At 32.1% G+C, this 18,254-nt stretch overlaps 2 protein-coding genes across 3 annotated transcripts in view; one reads left to right on the top strand and one right to left on the bottom strand.

Annotated features, from left to right (window-relative positions):
* The window catches only part of LOC108732196 (uncharacterized), a 30,104-nt gene extending 15,716 nt beyond the window's left edge, over nt 1-14,388 (top strand). Inside the window, 16 exon segments of the mRNA XM_018462876.1 lie at nt 2,674-2,780; nt 3,296-3,411; nt 3,918-4,053; nt 8,165-8,439; nt 8,515-8,814; nt 9,017-9,162; nt 9,652-9,881; nt 10,092-10,284; nt 10,747-10,964; nt 11,484-11,740; nt 11,815-11,935; nt 12,153-12,323; nt 13,007-13,104; nt 13,332-13,428; nt 13,737-14,018; nt 14,178-14,388. Of these exon segments, the coding sequence (XP_018318378.1) occupies nt 2,674-2,780; nt 3,296-3,411; nt 3,918-4,053; nt 8,165-8,439; nt 8,515-8,814; nt 9,017-9,162; nt 9,652-9,881; nt 10,092-10,284; nt 10,747-10,964; nt 11,484-11,740; nt 11,815-11,935; nt 12,153-12,323; nt 13,007-13,104; nt 13,332-13,428; nt 13,737-14,018; nt 14,178-14,333 (2,903 nt within the window). The 3' untranslated portion in view covers nt 14,334-14,388.
* A 494-nt stretch (nt 14,389-14,882) lies between these two features.
* The window catches only part of Cda5 (Chitin deacetylase-like 5), a 55,510-nt gene continuing 52,138 nt past the window's right edge, over nt 14,883-18,254 (bottom strand). Inside the window, exons 13-16 of one of the 2 annotated variants that reach the window (XM_018444209.1) lie at nt 17,232-17,361; nt 16,733-17,040; nt 16,230-16,428; nt 14,883-15,887 (exon numbers count right to left, since the gene is read on the bottom strand). In XM_018444209.1, the coding sequence (XP_018299711.1) occupies nt 15,723-15,887; nt 16,230-16,428; nt 16,733-17,040; nt 17,232-17,361 (802 nt within the window). In that variant the 3' untranslated portion in view covers nt 14,883-15,722. The remainder of the gene's footprint in view (nt 15,888-16,229; nt 16,429-16,732; nt 17,041-17,231; nt 17,362-18,254) is intronic. The other variant, XM_018444208.1, reaches the window with a different exon arrangement.

Here is an 18,254-nt window from a genome sequence, read left to right as displayed (position 1 = left end):
AAAAAGTTTTGTTTTAACAAATGTGAAAGCTTTTTTAATATGTTAAACGTGTTAAATGTTTTAACAAATGTTTATAACATATGTTGAAGGTAGTAATATATTTCGTACCCGTAATAAAATAAAACATGGTATAACAAATGTTAAATGTTATATATATATATAAAATATAATATAATTTTGTTTTTTTAAAAATAAAATGTCTGATATTAAATGATATATAGTAGTTTATTTTTTATTTTATTCAATCAACTCTGTTTTCAAAATTGTTTGGAAAACAATTGTAATTATTGTAATTTCTTACAAAATTTTGTATTTAATCTAATTTTATTGTTTATGTCCGGTTTTGTCCGGTTCGATTTTGTTTCCAAAAATGAAATGTTCGGTAATTTACACTTTTGAATCTGGCAACCCTACCGATGCCTTGTTGTGGTTATGTCTGTTTACTTGCTACTTGGGATGTATTCCAATGCTTACTATCACCGCCGTTCACCTCGTGCCGCACGTTGGGCGCCAAAATGTTAATGATAACATGAACTTAAGGGTTCGAAAAGATTTATTTGCACACGAAGCATCACAGCGGCGAAGCCGTTACAGTGTCTGTAGAAAAACATGTCCGGCGTGAAGAAGAAAAAGAAAAAAAACTAGTATTACTACGCGTGTATTACGCCGAAACGCTGCAAGCGCCAGTTACCTACGGGATTACAGATTTGCGCGGTCTAAACAAATTCTTTACTTTCCTTAACAGCATCACTGATATAATAACCCGTATTATTTGTCTCAACAATGCTTAAAATATAGTTTTTAAACGATTTTAAACAAATTTGCAACCTTCGTGCTCGAAAGTCCTAAGGTAGTAATTATTTTTAATTTTTCATGATTTTTTTACTTATTATATATTTTGATCGGCCATTTTGGATCCGCCATTTTGAAACTATCAATTATAAAATCAAGTTCGAAATTATCACATTCAGAAAACCTCAAAAAATCAATTTATTTTGCGACTTTTACAATATTTTACATTTTACATCGGCCATTTTGAATCCGCCATTTTGAATTTCTAAAATCTGACATCAAATTCGTATTCAGCACCCTCGAAAACTCGTAAGAAACCATTTTCATAATTTTTCATCGATTTATTTTCGAGATATTTAATTTGACAACTAATTTTACAATTAATTATTGTTATTAAACAAATGTACAATTAGCACACTTTTTTAAGAGAACACATTTTTAATTAACACTATTTGGAAGCGAATGCAAAAAGTTTCATCCAAAAATATGGATCGCGGAATTATTCCGAAGTAAAGGCCTTATTTTGTCTAATTTGACTCCCCTATCTATATTTATTTGCATCTTTTTCTTTATCTATCCCTATTCTTATATTTCTCATATTTTATTATGTATGATCAATATTAATGTGTTCTATTAGAATAAAATCGATACTAGTTTTTATTTCTATACAGTATTAGAATGTAGTATAAATCATGTGTGTTTAATTACTTATTGTAAATCTTTTTATTTCTTTATTCCTAAAAATACCTTCTATAAATCTTAATCGCCATTTGTTTAGAGTGCGTAAAAAATGACATTACTTTATATTAAATATTTCCATCAGCGATTACGGCGATAGCAGCGACAAATCCGAATTTCAGCACACATTTAAGAAGCTATTTGATAAAGCCGGTGATCCAACAGGTATTATTTATCATAAACTATTTTAACTGACAAAATAAAAGGATTTTTAAGTACGCCTTTTTTAGCATTATTTGTTAAGTATGTTTTGCTTCTCGCAGATCGAAAAAGGTGAATCATTAAGATTCTTGGCGGAGATTAGACGAATTACAGTAGTATCTATTGATATTATTCCCATTGAATGTTCAGATAACGAATTAATTCTTTTGATCGACAAATGCTTTCTACTTTTGCATAGGTACTGTCACAATACTATGATTAACAGATATTATTTTCTATATAAGAAGATTATTATTTTATAAATATTATAATAAAAATGCAGAATTTCTCTTCAAATTTTAATTTCAAAAGTATTTTGTTATTAATTTTATATATATAATTAATATACTGCTTTTCAGCAATCACTTTGTTACATTTATAGACAGAATAAGAAAATAAGTTTGTTTCAATATTTATTATAGTATAGTTACGCCATACGGGGGTTGTATTAACACAATGGATCTGTACGAGAAGCATATTTACTTTTGTATTGTTTTTGGTATACGTGGATACAACAACGAGAACCAATTTAAAAATGTTGAAACTTGTAAAAATGGGATTACTTGTGCGACACACATATTGCAAACAGTGAAAACCATTGTAGGGGTTCAAAGCGTTTTTGTCGGCGTGTCAACAGGTAACAACGTACTTTTGCTTGAAGATATATTAGTCGTTTCAGTGCATAATATTGGCCCAATACATTCCCAATGTATGCCCGGTGTGTAATTAATTGTGCTATTCGGTTTAACTTTCATTTCTTAAAAGGTATTTTTCTGAAAAAAATTGGGACTAAAATAGAAAAGCACTACAATAACGTTAATCGTTTTAACATATCGTTTACATCATACTAAATTATGATTCCGTTATAATAAATTTATCGTACAATTCCAGCATTACGATACAAATATATATACCATATTTGTATTATTAATTTAATTTCAGGAATAGCTTATTGTGGCGTGATCGGGCACATCGCTAGAAGATATTATGCAATTATTGGACCGCCTGTCGATAAAGCTATAAGAATAATGGATATTTCCTATAATAAAGTAATTAACAGCTTGACTTAGATAAATTTTGGTTACAGTTTAATTTGTTCATTAAAAATAATCACATTATTTTATTAAATTACATTGCGCAATTAAATAACGCGCGTTTGTAAAACGATTTCTTAAAAATTAAAAAAAAAGATTTAATAATGTAGTTTTCTATCTATTCAATAACATTGTTGAAAATGTGTATATATAAATATATAATTATATTAATTTATAAAAATATATAAGTATATACATTTTTTTACCTGAATTATTTGCAATATCCCAAGTAGAATACAAAATCATAATAAGATTAGGATGACATTAAGTAGAAGTTATTTTCGATCAAAAAATCGTAATGATGTTCAATTTGTTTAGAACTCACTTAAACATAATTTTTATATCAAGAATTCATTACAAAAATTTTGTCAAAAGTGTATCGAAATGACATTATTTTTTATAAAATGAATTTGGCTTGATGTTATTTCAATGTTATTATGATTGTATTTTATCTGAGACCTGATTTGCAGGTTTCCTGTGATTATGACACCGTATTGCACAGTCATATTAGAAAAGATCAATTTCGTTCTCGGGGCATAAAAACGTTTCAACAATATCACATCTTCGAATATCTCCGCGATGCACCGTGAGCATTTGAACTTATTCCTTCGTTTAAATACGAGTAATAATAAAGTAAATAGAAGTGAAATTTTATATTTGTTTCTTCAAATATTGTGTAACATTTATGCTTGTGGCTGTAACTGAAAACAATGTGACAGAAGTAAATAAAGCATTGCTCAAATAATCGATTAAATTTTTATTGCGCTATAATTTATTAAATTATTTGATCAACATAAAAATTACAAATCTGTGCGGTGTATTTCTATTTTCATAATAGCAGTGCATTTCTATTTTATTTATTAAAAATTTCAGGGAGAACGATCAAATAATTAAAAATATAACATTATATTAAAACATATTAAACCACCATTTTTATCATTTCTATTTATTTTAATATCGTATACCTTATATGTTTAAAAGATAAAAAATAAATGGAATTAAATTATTAAATTATACATATTTAAAAATAGGATATAAATTTTATGCAGGTAATAAAATATATGAATCATATTTCCTATAATATCTTTATAGAAAACAGAAAGACGCAGCTTTGTCTTTGGAATACGGTTATCCTATTTTGGGTAGACTGCAAGAGTTGGAACGCTTTAATGATATCCTGGACGAAATTGGAGTTGCAGATCGGAAATATTCAGGATTGTTGATCGAGGTTTGATTCAAAGTTCCGAAAATAAAGTGAGCGTTTGTAAAATAAAATTGTCACAGACTATTGTCTAGTATGTTATAACTTTGATAATTAATTCGTTTAATATTTATAATTATGTAACAACGTTTTAATTAAAATTATTGAGTATAGGAATAAGTTTCCGCTCATTGTAGAGAGATGTCGTTAGTAGCACTGCTTGTGTGTTTGATAAAACGGCAATATATGTTTTTGAAAGGTTTTGAAAGTGTGTGTTCAAACTTTTAAACCTAATAGGGGTTGGCATTTGTTCGAAGCGTAAACAAGAGTAACTTTTTTTGCGTTGAAAGTGTCGGAATTTATTCCAAAAAAGCAACATTTGCAGGAAGTTTTACTCCATTATTTCATTTTAAAGAAAAGTGCTGCAGAAACGCATCGTTTGATCGTAGATATTTACGGTGAGCATACTCCATCGAATACTACTTGTAAAGAATGGTTTCGGCTATTCAACAATGGTGATTTCGACGTGAGTGACAAAGAACGCGAAGGTGCCCCGAAAAAATTTGAAGATGCAGAATTGTAAGCATTACGTAGAAGATCATGTCGATCGCTCGATGAGTTGTCAAAAGACTTAAATGTTGATGGATCCACTGTTGGAAACCGTCTACACGCAATGAGAATAATGCAAAAAGAAGGAAATTGGGTACCATACAAATTGAAAGAGAGAGACATGGAAAGACGTTTGGTCACTTGCGAGATGCTGCTTCAACGACAAGAAAGGAAGGGTTTTTTGTATCTTATCATGACTGGTGAATGGATGAAAAATGGATCTACTACGATAATCTTAAACACTCGAAAGCATGGGTGATGCCAGGTGAACCAGGTCCATCAATACCAAAACGAAATATCTATGCTTTGAAGATTATGTTGTGCATCTGATGGAATCAAAGGGGTGTTGTATATTATGAGCTGCTCAAACCGTCCAAAACTATCACTGGCGATCGTTAACAACTACAACTGATCCGTTTAAACCAAGCTTTGAAAGAAAAACAACCGGAATGGGACAATAGGCATAACAAATTGCTACATGACAACGCTAGGCCAAACGTTGCAAAACCGGTCAAGAAATGCTTGGAAGGATTGAAGTGAAATTCTGCCCCATCCGCCGTATTTATCGGACATTGCTCCTTCAGATTTCCATTTGTTCCGGTCCATATAATTGGTCCTTTCTGGAGAATAATTTAATTCTTATAAAGGTATAAAAAAATGGCTTGATAAAGGCTTGGATCGCTTCAAAAGAACCAGATTTTTTCCTTTGAGGAATCCATTTATTACCGAAAAGGTGGGAGAAAGTTGTCGCTTCCGACGGAGCATACTTTGAATAAACTCACTTTGTATTGTTTTGTTTAAATAAATACATCTTTTTCATTTAAAAAGGGCGGAAACTTATTCCCATACCCCCAATATTTACAAATATCAGTATATTATGCCTTATATAACTATAAAGATAAAAAATAAAAAATCAAAGATTTAATATGATTATTTTCTGTAGCATTTGCACGCTTTATAAAATCAATCTAATCTGTTATTTATCCAGGGAATCGAGAGATCAGGAAAATCTAGACTTTTAGATGCTTTCGTCACGAGCGTTTGTAACAAACAAATAAGACCAATCAAACTTTCTCTTCATGCGACATACGCGGAGAAGTCTTATTCAGTTATATATCATATTATTTTGCAGGTACAAAATATTATTTGTTTTATTTTACAGATTTTTTTATCAAAATCTTTATAAAAATTTTATAAAATGGCTGAACTAAAAGAAGAATTGAAAATTCTGTTTATATAAATTCTGTTCTTTAGATTTTTAATCTACAAAGCGTAAGGATAGAAAATTAAATTTAATATTTTTTGAAATATTTCTATTTCTTTGTGTGTGTTTTTATCTTACAACTCTTTTTTTAATATAAATATTATAATGCTAATATACATGATATACATGATATACATGGGTGATTTTTTTAACCTGAGACTTTCAAATATCTCGAAAAATAAGCACACTATGAAAAAATGTTAAGAATCAATATTTCATCATTCCGAGGGTGACGTACACTGACTTAAAATCAGTCCCCCCACCCCGCCCCCTGGGCAGTGAGGGGGGCAAGTTTGAAATCTTAAATGGGAACCCCTATTTTTTATTGCATATTCGGAATCTTTGGCTAAAAGCACATACGATTTGTCTGAAACATTTTTCTCGATTCATGATAGATGGCGCTGTAATCGACGAAATTCAATTTCTTCGATTTCTCTTACTGAGAACCCATGCTTACGATTCTGCAATGCATTAACAATAAAAATACCACGTTTTCATTGTTAATACTCGAAATTAGTCTTGAAACTTCTCATTATTTTTAATTATTCATTAATTACTTCTCAAGAAACTACTTTTAGCGTAACCCAGGAACAACGACGTGGACGTAGCAGTTTTCTGTTCCCTTCGAGATGCTTGATTAACGTGAGTCCCCTCGCCTCTCACGATTCGGGATGCTTGATTAACGTGAGTCCTCTCGCCTCTCACGATTCGGAGTGCTTGATTAACATGAGTCCCCTCACCTCTCACGATTTGGGGTGCTTGATTAACGTAAAGTGAGTTTTGTCTTAAAGTTATTTTTTTTTTCATTTGTACTGTATTTAAGAAAAGAAAAAAGTAAACACTCTCGAAATGTTTCGTTGGCCTCCTCTGACCTCTAAAATACGCCAGAGCTCAATAATACCCAGGAAACGCTGTTAATGTAAACGTTTTACTTAATAATTACTTCTCAAGAACGGACATTCGTTTTGGCATATGCCAAATGAAATATGCCATTGAAAAATATTTTTCAAATAATAATTAGAAAAGAGGCGCGAAGCTCTATTGCTCTTATTTTTAACTTCAGAAACGATATTTTTGAAACAAAATACCAATTAAGGCAATAAAAAAATAAATATCCGTAATGAATCAGTTCAGTGTTGCGGCTGTACGTGCCACGAGGAATGAATTCTACAGCGAATAACCCGAACGGAGGTTTGTATTTATTTTTTCTTTTCAATTTCAAAAGGTAAGATAAATATTTATCTGCAATAAATAGATATCTGCAATAAATCAGCCTAATTTAAAAAATTTAAAAAAGGGAACAGAAAACTGCTACGTCCACGTCGTTGTTCCTGGGTTACGCTAAAAGTAGTTTCTTGAGAAGTAATTAATGAGTAATTAAAAATAATGAGAAGTTTCAAGACTAATTTCGAGTATTAACAATGAAAACGTGGTATTTTTATTGTTAATGTATTGCAGAATCGTAAGCATGGGTTCTCAGTAAGAGAAATCGAAGAAATTGAATTTCGTCGATTACAGCGCCATCTATCATGAATCGAGAAAAATGTTTCAGACAAATCGTATGTGCTTTTAGCCAAAGATTCCGAATATGCAATAAAAAATAGGGGTTCCCATTTAAGATTTCAAACTTGCCCCCCTCACCGCCCAGGGGGCGGGGTGGGGGGCTGATTTTAACGTCAGTGTATGTCACCCTCGGAATGATGAAATATTGATTCTTAACATTTTTTCTTAGTGTGCTTATTTTTCGAGATATTTGAAAGTCTCAGGTTAAAAAAATCACCCTGTATAGAGAATAAGGAAAATTAAATATTTTTTAATCAATTTTTGATTTTTAAAAATGCAAATTTAATTTTATGAAATTAATATCTATTAATAGTATATCTATCAGTTTCCTCTCTCTCTCTCTCTTTAGTAAACTTAGTTTTTGCAACAGAGACAAATTGCTTCAGATAACTGAAATTCCTTGCAGATACTTGAAGCTGAAGATTGCGAGACTGTCGAGGAACGCGAAAAGGAGTTACTTAATAAATTGGGCGACGTTCTCGTCTTGGAAGATTTTTGCTATCTGAATATTTTGATGAGAGTTCGTTTTCCTCTTTCCGATTCTTATTGCTCGGACACCGATTTGCGACGTCAAACGAAGACTATCGATATCTTTAAAACAATATTAAAGCAGGTAATATCATTATTTTATCTTGTAAATAAAGGATTCGTTACTATTTCTAAAATCGCTTTTATATAAATTAATGTAATCATTCATTACAGTTGAAGATTAAAATCTGCATTTTGCTTGATGACATTCAATACCTTGATCATAGATCCTGGCAATTTTTGTCGTCGGTTCTTGATAACTGTAATATCGTCATAGCGATGACGATACTGAAATATCACTCTTGGGAAGACTTGTCCCATGTGGAAGCGGAGATTTACAAAGATAAAAGGCTAACGAATTATAATTTGTTCGGTCTGAATGTAGATCTGCTCCCGGTATTTGCGTGCCAATTTCTGAATGTCCTTGCAATACCAAAACAATTAAGCAGGTATTGCCGCCGTTTGTTTCCACTCGTTTAGTTCAATATTACAAATTTGTTAAACAGCGATAGGATTTCTATTAGGATTTTGCGAAGACGCCAAGATGGTCATCTCGGATGGTGCGAGGCGTTGCTGACGTCAATCCTTCAAAGTAATGGTTTGGATTTCGTTAAGATATCACCCAGCGAAGCGTTACAACGGAATCTTGTTTTTCCAAGTGGCATTCTGGTGACAAAGCTACCAATCGATCTAACACCAGAAGAATTGGCGCCACCTTTATCCTGGTCTCAAATGAGTCTTTTAGATGTCTGTGTCACGAACGAGAATTTCTTTAAGATTACCAGCAAAAAACGCAACATAACAGGCAAATTTAACATTTTATTAATACTTTCGTATCACTTCTTCTGGCATCATAAATCTTTTTTATTTTGCTTGATCTTTCACGACACGACGAATCATGACGTATCGAGTACAATACAAAATAATATTAGATTCATGAAGATATTTTAAAATATACGGAACATCTTTGCAATTAAATGAAATTGCGCCGATCATTCTACGTTAATTTGTTTATTAGAAATTCTCTCTAGAATTAAGAAGCGAGGTCTACGATAGAATGAATCCTTATGAGCAAGATTTCATTAAGTGCGCTGCCACGCTGGGCAAAGTGTTTAAACGAAGCATGATAGAAAACGTAATGTTGAATACGATCCCACTGCACACCATTAAAAGTGAGTATCATTAATTGCAGCTCTCGGACATCTTATTATAACTGAATTGCATGCTAGCTTAGATGAATCTCACGTAACTCCACAGCCATTTCCGAAATGATTCGAATACGGATATTAGAATGTGCTTCTCTGCAGCGACGGGATTTCTACGCTCAGGATCTTATCTTTTGTGTAGATAAAAAGCGGCAAACGTTCTCCGATATGCACCACTCATTAGCCTGCAATTGCCATCATTCACGTTAGTTCCATTTGAAAAGCATTTAAAATATTTAATAATATATTAAGCAGCATGGTAGCATCGCAACGCCAAGTATAATGTAAAGAAGGCGATGGGTCATATAATATTTAATATTAGACTGATGACGAAATTCTTATTAATAAAAATTTGAATCTGCAAAAAATAAACAATAAAAGAAATTGCAAAGAAATTTGCACAGTTCCGTAAATTCGTGATTTATAATAAAACAAATTAATATTCTGTCTTTCTAGGAGCTGTCATTAATCGTCATCTCCTACCTCTTTATGGTCATTGTAAAATGCTAGAATTCAAAGTTAATGCATTTCACAAGATGATGTATAACATACAAACGGATAAAGAAAAGCAAGAATATCATACAAGAGCAGCTAGGATATGTGAGTTGGACGCTAAAAAATGTCATTCTTGCGGTAGCGGTCGTTTTCTGAGAATTCTTAGTGAAGATGTACTCAAAGAATTAAAGGTTAGAATTAAATGATAATTAATTGATTATATTTTGAGCATGTGCTCAGAAAATTGGTTTTAAAATTTATAGTAAAGTTTATAAATAAATTGAAAATCAAAGCATTTAATTACTTCTTAAAAATAAATTTTAATATTAAATTTCCTAATTTGTTGTTAATTTTTTCTATAATAACTTTGTTGAAAAAATTAATTCATTTGATATTTTTAGCAGGAAGACATATCTTTGAAACCCAAAGTTTCGTTGGTCCGTCGTCGAACACTAATTGTCGAAGATAAATGGACGATTTCAAAACCGACAATACTTTCAACACGAACAATTGCTGCGGAGAAGAGACGAGATTCTGTTGACGTTTGTAGAGTATCTATTATGCCATCAGATATTGATGACAAAGAAGATGAAGGTAATAATTAATGAATATACTTACTTTGAAATTCATTAACTTTAAACGTCAACATATTTTTACAGTAATTCTGAAAAACGGAAACAGAATAAACATATTTGGAAAGCGATCTACGAGTATTTTTCCAGAAATGACAACAGATTCTTCTCATCGAAGCTTCTTTAAAAAGCAATCTGCCAGTATTTTTCCAGAAATGATGACAGATCCTTCTCATCCAAGCTTTTTGGAGAAGTTTAGCCATATCGATTATCGTAATTGTCAATGCGATAATATTATAAGCCATCTTTTCTGGAAGTTGCATCAGCATATTGAAAAAAGTGGTAAACTAATAATATTTTAAAAACAAAATTTAAAAAAATAATTTAAAAAAATGTGTCAATAAAAATAATTAAACTATTTTAAGCACAATTTTAAAATACTAATGATCACACTAATTATTAGATTCCTTATTAAATTCTATAGGAGAAATCAACAAAGTATTCGAGTTTTTTATACAGTACAGTGCCGGAATGATCCAAATTGCGCAACCTCTTTATGCAATTAAGTTGCTCTCGATTGCTGCTGAAAGAAGTAAGGCCGTCAAAGTGGACGAGTGGGTTGATGAGAACACAGAGAACAGTATCACGAATAAAGGAATCATTTTAGCCTTAATGGGTCCGTGAAACTTTACGAAATATTCTGCAATAAAATAAAATATCCCTATTCATTAGTCATCGTTCCGCGGAAAAACTTCTTCTAAAGAGAATGTATCGTTATTTGTCATATATATTTATTATATTTCAGGTGATGCTCACAGTGCATTAGGAAATAATGATCAAGCTAAAAAATACTACCTCTTGGCGGTGAAACTGCGAGGTACCCCGCCTAAGGAGAAAGGCATCTGTTACAACATAATGTTTTGTAAACTACATGATCCTCCTCATAACTATACAGTTGATGAAGAATCAAGTCAACTCGTTGTAAAGAAATTGGAATTGGCGTCGTACTTGCGACGTCTTTGCGTCGGATTCATAGTATGTAGCTAATATAGCTTTTTATTTTTATGCAAAGGATTTAGCCAAGTAAGATGAAACTGAAAAGAAAACGATTAAAAAAAGAAGATACACGCTATATATAATTTTTAGGGATTTTTTTTATTGTTCTAATGATTTTTATTATAAAAAGTATAGCGAGAATAATTTTTGCGTAATTTTTTACAGATAGAAAACAAATTAAAAACGGCGCAGTCGTTTGCCTTGAGAAGTTTCAAGCTCGCGTTTCTAAACGTTAACAGTTTTCTAGAGAAAGGCGAAATATATCTTGCAACAGTACGAGTTTTGCATTGCACAAGAAACATTAAGTTAATACGACATATCGAGAGACTAATGCTAATCACAATAAAGAGAAAAGTTATCTGGAATGATGTCGAGGAAATAGCGATGGTGGCAAATATTTATCTAACGATGTACCAAATTAGGTATAACGTCTTAAATTTGATACATGAATTAATTTGTGTGCCTTGAATTAAATATTTCGCATATATGAAAACAGAGTATTAAGAGGTAAATTGGAAGAAGCCATACATATAGGTATAAAGGTCTTGAAAATATCTGAAACATTGCATCTTAAGAAACTGACGCTGATTATTATACCCTCAATAATTCAAATAATGGTATTGCTTGAAATTAATTTACTCTCATAAATCTCTTGTATATCTATGTCATTCTATGTAAATTTCCTAAACAACGCAAAGATCCAAAAATAAAAAGAAATTAATCTTCCGCTTGTGTGTTTTAATATTTTTATGTAGACATCTTTTGGATCTTTTCACGTTATTTAAGATGTATATCGTTCATTATACAATATTTTTTGCTTAATAATTTGATTAGCTATGGACCAGATGTGTCAATGAAGCTGTCGACTTGATGCGGGAATTATATTTTTTGGCAGACGAGGACATAGATTTGTCAGCCAAGACATGGTATTATGCTCTTTCTTTAGATCTCATGTTGGACGCAGGAATAGTATTGGAATCATACGAGACATCTTATAACTATTATGTGAAATTTATTGGTAATAACTGTAATGCAGTATGTATAGATGCATTAAAATTAATAAATAATTACCTATTTATAATTTTTTACAGAGGATGTCCTGCAATCATCATACAATGTTCTAATATCATATTTTAAAAATTATTTATACGCGTCAAAAGCTTGATACAAAAATGTTATAATTTTCAAGTTACGAATGATCAAATTAGTATAATACCGCGCACATTCACTTTTTTATATTTGTGTTTACATTTATGTATCAATATGTCATATAATACTGTTATAACAACTTTTATTTTAAGATTTCCAATTCTCTAATTAATATTTTACATTAAGAATTCTGATTTTAATTAACTTAATTATTAAATTGCATTGTGATTGTGGAACAGCCCGTAAGTATTATATAAACTATCTTTAACACTTTGACTGCTAAACTGATTTCGGCATTGAGCTTAATCAAATCTAGTAATCATTTTAATATTTTACTGTTTTTTTATATTTTAATATAATTTATATTATTTCTTTGAAATGTCCATTCTTAGTAAAATTATTCTTAATCTGGAAAACGAAAACGTCACTCACAAATGAATGACGGAATCCTTGTGGAAGTATTACAAATTTTGCATGAACTAAATCTAAATGAAATGGCAATTAAAATGTTAAAGTATTGTGTTATTTTAACTCAAAAGAGCGACTGTACAGCTTACAGATCCAAATTTTGCGTATGGCGTGATCCACAAAGCCTGTGTCGCTTGTTGACAGGTCTATGGATGTATCAGCTTAGAATGTAAGTATTTATTTTTTGTGCTCGCATTTACCAACCATGAATCGAAAGCTACTTGAAAACGGTAAATTAAAAATTTTTTCTTACTAAAGGAGTAAACTGTTACAATTCTATTGTAATAATAATTCATTAATCATTTTCAAAATCTTTTGACCTTGTGTTTTAAAGTGATTGAATAGATATTGTTCGAAGTGTTCTGCTAAAAAAATACATGGTGATATTTACAATAGGAGTCAAACGATTTCTAACGCATTTGCATGCACTGCGGAAAAATATGTGAAAGACATCACTTGGGGTGATTTTTCTCAAATTCTTACTTGCAGCAAGGTATCTAAACTTTCGAACGTTCACATTTCATGTTTCTTCTTATATACAAATTCTATAACTCTTTTTCTTGGAATAAAATCTATTTGGAAACAAATCTATCATAAAGAATCTATTGTCTTTTGGTCTCGAGATTATTTATCAGATATAATAATAAACAACGAATAGATAAAATAATTGTAAATAAAAGACGATACAATTAAATATGAAAAATAAGTTATATTTATTACTGCAAATAATATACTCTTCTTATTTAGACAACATAAAAAAATGATTTTGTTTCAATGCAGTGCTTTAATGCATTTTTTTAGGGTCTCGAGTGTTATTTGCTGTTATTGATGCGCTACATTAATACGAAGTACTCTAACGAGCTACAAAATCTTGTTCAAGATATTTCCAAAATTAGCAAATGCCTCAAAAGCATTTCTAAGTACACGAGAGTTATAAAATCACGTTTATATTTGTTGATGGCATATTTGAATGTTCTTCGGGGCCGCAAATCGAGCACACGGATTTATTTGTACAAAGCACAGAAATTCGCGATTCTACAAGAAAACCAATTGATGATGGCATGGATCATACAAAATAGAAGGGTAATAAATTTAATTAAAAATAATTAGCTTTTATTAGTTGACAAATAAAATAAATTAAATTTTTACTTTTCAATTAATTTACCTTTAATGGCAATATTGGTGGATAATGATGATGGATAAATAAGTGTTCTATGTAGTCTGGCAAATTTTTTGTTGCAGACGTGGAGGGAGAAAATTTATAATAATATGGCGCGATACTGGTTGGAATACATTAACTCATCAGATATCGTGCCTTGGCAATATATTCGTAACTTTACCATCGATACCTGGTCCACTATCCTTTATCCTTTACCGGTGCCTGATGCACACTTGTAACGAGCAATGAAAAGCACATTCTTTCATCTAGCATATTATTCTCGTATTTATCGTAATCCATGATTATCTTCCTAGATACTGGTTAAAAACGGAAAGAAAATGTTCTAGCGAAATATTTATTTATTAAAGGCATATTACATTTTTATGTTCTAGAAGATAAACACGACGATCCCCTCGTGCGCACGATCTTCGTGTCGAAGAAATTTTTTCGGTTCTTTTCTATTTTCCACAAAGTGACCTCCGCGCATGGTGAATCTCGATCTCGTCGCGAGTTTCGCTTAAATACGTTTCCGGCGACCGACGTTTACACTTACATCTTGACGATTAATTATTACGTATTGCGATTTAATTAATTGCTCTATTTGGCCGAATTTGGCCGAGTACGCCAAGGATATTTGCGAATTCGAGAAGAAAGGATGTAGAAAATGAGAGAGAAAATAGAACAAAGAAAAGTAGGAAAAGATAGAAATTGTGAAAGAGAAAAATGAGGAAAAAATATGTAAAAGCGTAACGAAAAATATATTCAAAAGATAATCCATTGCTCTACTTTCCGCTGGCTTTTAAAGAGGTAGAGAAAAAAAGAATATAGATTACAAAAGGATACAAAAGACACTTTAAGTTTCAGGTATTCTCCGCGCAATTTTACACGATTTCTCTTTTGTCGATATATCATTAATTTAATTTAATTTATTCTCAACATTCCATCAGTCTCTGATTCAATTGCTTCACTTTCAATATCAATCTACCGCTCGACTCGCAATCGCTTATAGAAAAAAATTTAACCAATTTAATCTATGTGTACACTTATGAGCTAAATATTTTTTTTCTTTCACAAAATGAACTATAAATTGCTACTGATGAACTTCCATTCAGTTATAAATCTGTTCATTAATAGATGTAACAATATCTCGATTTGTTTAAAGGTCCACTACGGTTGCGAGCGCGATTCTGATTTGATCCAGCGTGAAACGGGAACTTTGTGAGATCCTATTCATCGTCAACATAAAACTTGCATCGGCGTACTCGGCCCGAATGTGTCCGTCGGGACACGCGCGTGTAATACTTGAAGTTACCTATCCGAACAGAAGAGTCTCTCCCCTCGCGCGCTACCACAATGCTTCCCAAACAATGCGAAAGTCCAAAAGATGTTTACATCTAAATATTGATTTACAAGGCTGTCTAAAACGCGGCGTGACCGAAAGATTCGGATGCTTCTCGGATGTCTAAGAGATTGAAAATTTCTCTCAGATATCCAAGAAACTCCCACGTCTGAAAAATTAAGATCTCGTTTAAGCATGTCTTTTAGATATTCGCGTTGTCCAGGTCCGTTGCTCGTTCGATGGGACTCTCCCCGATCGCAACGAAGTTTGAATCTTCCCTTCGCGTAACTCATTCGTGGGCGTCGACTTCGTTGTCGATGCGACTGCTACGTATACCGGTCTTGCCTGTCCAAGGATAAATGTCCGGGCATGCTTGGCAGGTCTTCATGTATCTTACTCCACTCTTATGCCAAAGATTGCAGACCTTCGCGTTATTGCATTTCTTGGGTCGGTCCTGCATCATATTCGCCGTAACGTAATAGATTCCGCGCAAAATTACAAGTAAATTAAAACTAACTCAAGAATCGTTGTTGTTATTATTATATTAGAAAAGGATTTAAAAAATATTATTAGTTGTAAGATCAATAATATTTATGACAATTTTAAAGTTAAATAATTTTTAATTACTTTTCAATATTAATTTAGTACGTCTTAATTATAGTCATCGAAATGTAACAAAATTCCAATTTAAGAAGTAATAAAAAATAATGTTTCAAATTTTTCGAACAAATTGTTTGTAAAATATCAAGATGTTTAATAAAATGAGAGTTAAAAAGTTGATTGCAAAAAATCTTACCGGATAATGGCAACCAAAGGGTTCGAACGTGTGTAGAAGAGCCAGAGGCGTTGGATTCCTGATCCATTGTATAGCCTGCCAATTAGTAATTACCCATACGTCATCCATCGCGACGATGGTGTCGAGAAACGATATGAAGCCTTCTTTATGATGTGGCTGAGTAAACCATGCGGCGTGATAGAACAGACCGAAAGGCGCCCTGCGGATAAACGCATCAAGTTATGAGAATTAGTACAAAAATAATTTGCAAAGTAAGAAAATTTTTAAATTTTTATTTAACTTTCAATTATAATATAAAAGGAATTTTTTTTATTCAAATAATTATTTTCCGCAATTTAAGAGCTTCATTGAATTTTATGAAAAGAAATTAGAAATTTGTGTGATGTGAAAGAAACAATCTATTAAGAATACGGACATTGAACAGAGAAATTTATTTCCTCTCACTTTTTTCAATTGTTTGTCTAATAATCGCGTATACGAATAGTGTGAATCACTTTACCAACCTATTAGTCGTGTAATGCCTCTCGAAGTTCTTAATGAGCATCTTATATACGCCGTCCGGAGTCGGTGGGTTACTACAAGCATCTCCCATGGAGCACCTACCTCCATTAAGATCTTGCCACATTACCATAGGAACTTCCCACAATCCTGGATAGGATCTCGTGGGACAGGGTGGTATCATGCAGTCGTGGAAGAGCTTGTAATCCAGCGTGTACGGCCAACTGGGCGGTCGGTTCTCATAGATAGGCATAGAGGAGTCGTACGTGAAGTTTGTGTCCCAGAGCATTTTGAACATATTGTTTCCTCCGACCTGCGTCACAAATAGCGTACAACAACGTTACACAGCCTCAACTTGCTCTCTTGAACGGCGAAGAAATCTTTAACGATCTTACGAAGAAGTTTTTGTCGAAAAGAGTCATTTTATGATCATTATCACGTATATTTTACATAATATTTTTTACGAGAATAAGAATCGATGAAATGTGTTTACAAGATAATTACCGATAAGAAGGGTGCTCTCATTCCTCTGACATCCTCCAGTTTGACGCCTCCGTATGCAGACAGAATTTCGCGCTGCCCAGCAACCTCTCGCGCCCACTTTCGCGCCGAAAACTGTTCGCCGAAACTGTGCCTATTGCAAGGATTTATCGTCGTGTCGATCATTTGCGGATTACGAAGAGTTAAACTCTCTCACGACGCACCGATCCATGGCTGACAACATGTCGGAAACGCTTTTCTTTCTTTTCATTTTTTTCATTTTGATTATATAAGCACGTCTTTCATTCGAACGTTTGGCTTTTGCAAAATGACGATATCGACAGCTGACGCATAAAAGATGAAGATGATTTTGCAAGAACCAAACGAGCGTGGTTGTTATGTCATTATGTTACGTGCATTATGTGTGTTTTATATTTAAGTATCTTTTATAAACTTGATGTAAAAACGAAAAAGGTATCGAAATAAATTCAAGAATTTCCGAACGTGTGTGTCGAGCGTCACATCAATCATCCAACATTCAAAGCGGAAGCGATTTGTTGACTGATTTAAAGCATGAATATGACTTCATTAGAGAAACAAGCTAGTGTTCACTTCACCGAATTATGTAAAAAAAGATGATAACTATATTTAATGTCTTTAAGGCGTATGTAATTAATTTGCATCTGTTCGCGTGATGTTAAATGACAATATGAATGATTGTCGAATAAGGATGATTACTCGAAGTCGAAACTTGATTTCACGAACAAGAATAATTAAAAAATCTCAATAATCAACTGTTCATTTTGTGCATATCTTTACGTATTTATTAAATATTATTGTGATATCACTAACATAAATTGTAATATATGTAATGGAAGAAACGATTGATATTTAATTGTGTAATTATCGCACAATCGATACGTTTAATGCTAATTTACATGTATTTTTTCTGACTCAAATGTGTTACATGAAAACATATAATTACGATAAGTAAATACCAACCGCAAAAGATTTAAAAAATCTCCCGTGAAGAAATATACATCGGGC

The sequence above is a fragment of the Mycetomoellerius zeteki genome, unplaced genomic scaffold, assembly GCF_001594055.1.
Source record: "Mycetomoellerius zeteki isolate Tzet28-1 unplaced genomic scaffold, Tzet1.0 scaffold149, whole genome shotgun sequence".
Lineage (NCBI taxonomy): Eukaryota > Metazoa > Arthropoda > Insecta > Hymenoptera > Formicidae > Mycetomoellerius > Mycetomoellerius zeteki.
Note: the sequence above shows the minus strand (reverse complement) of the source record. Positions and strands in the feature narration are given on the sequence as shown.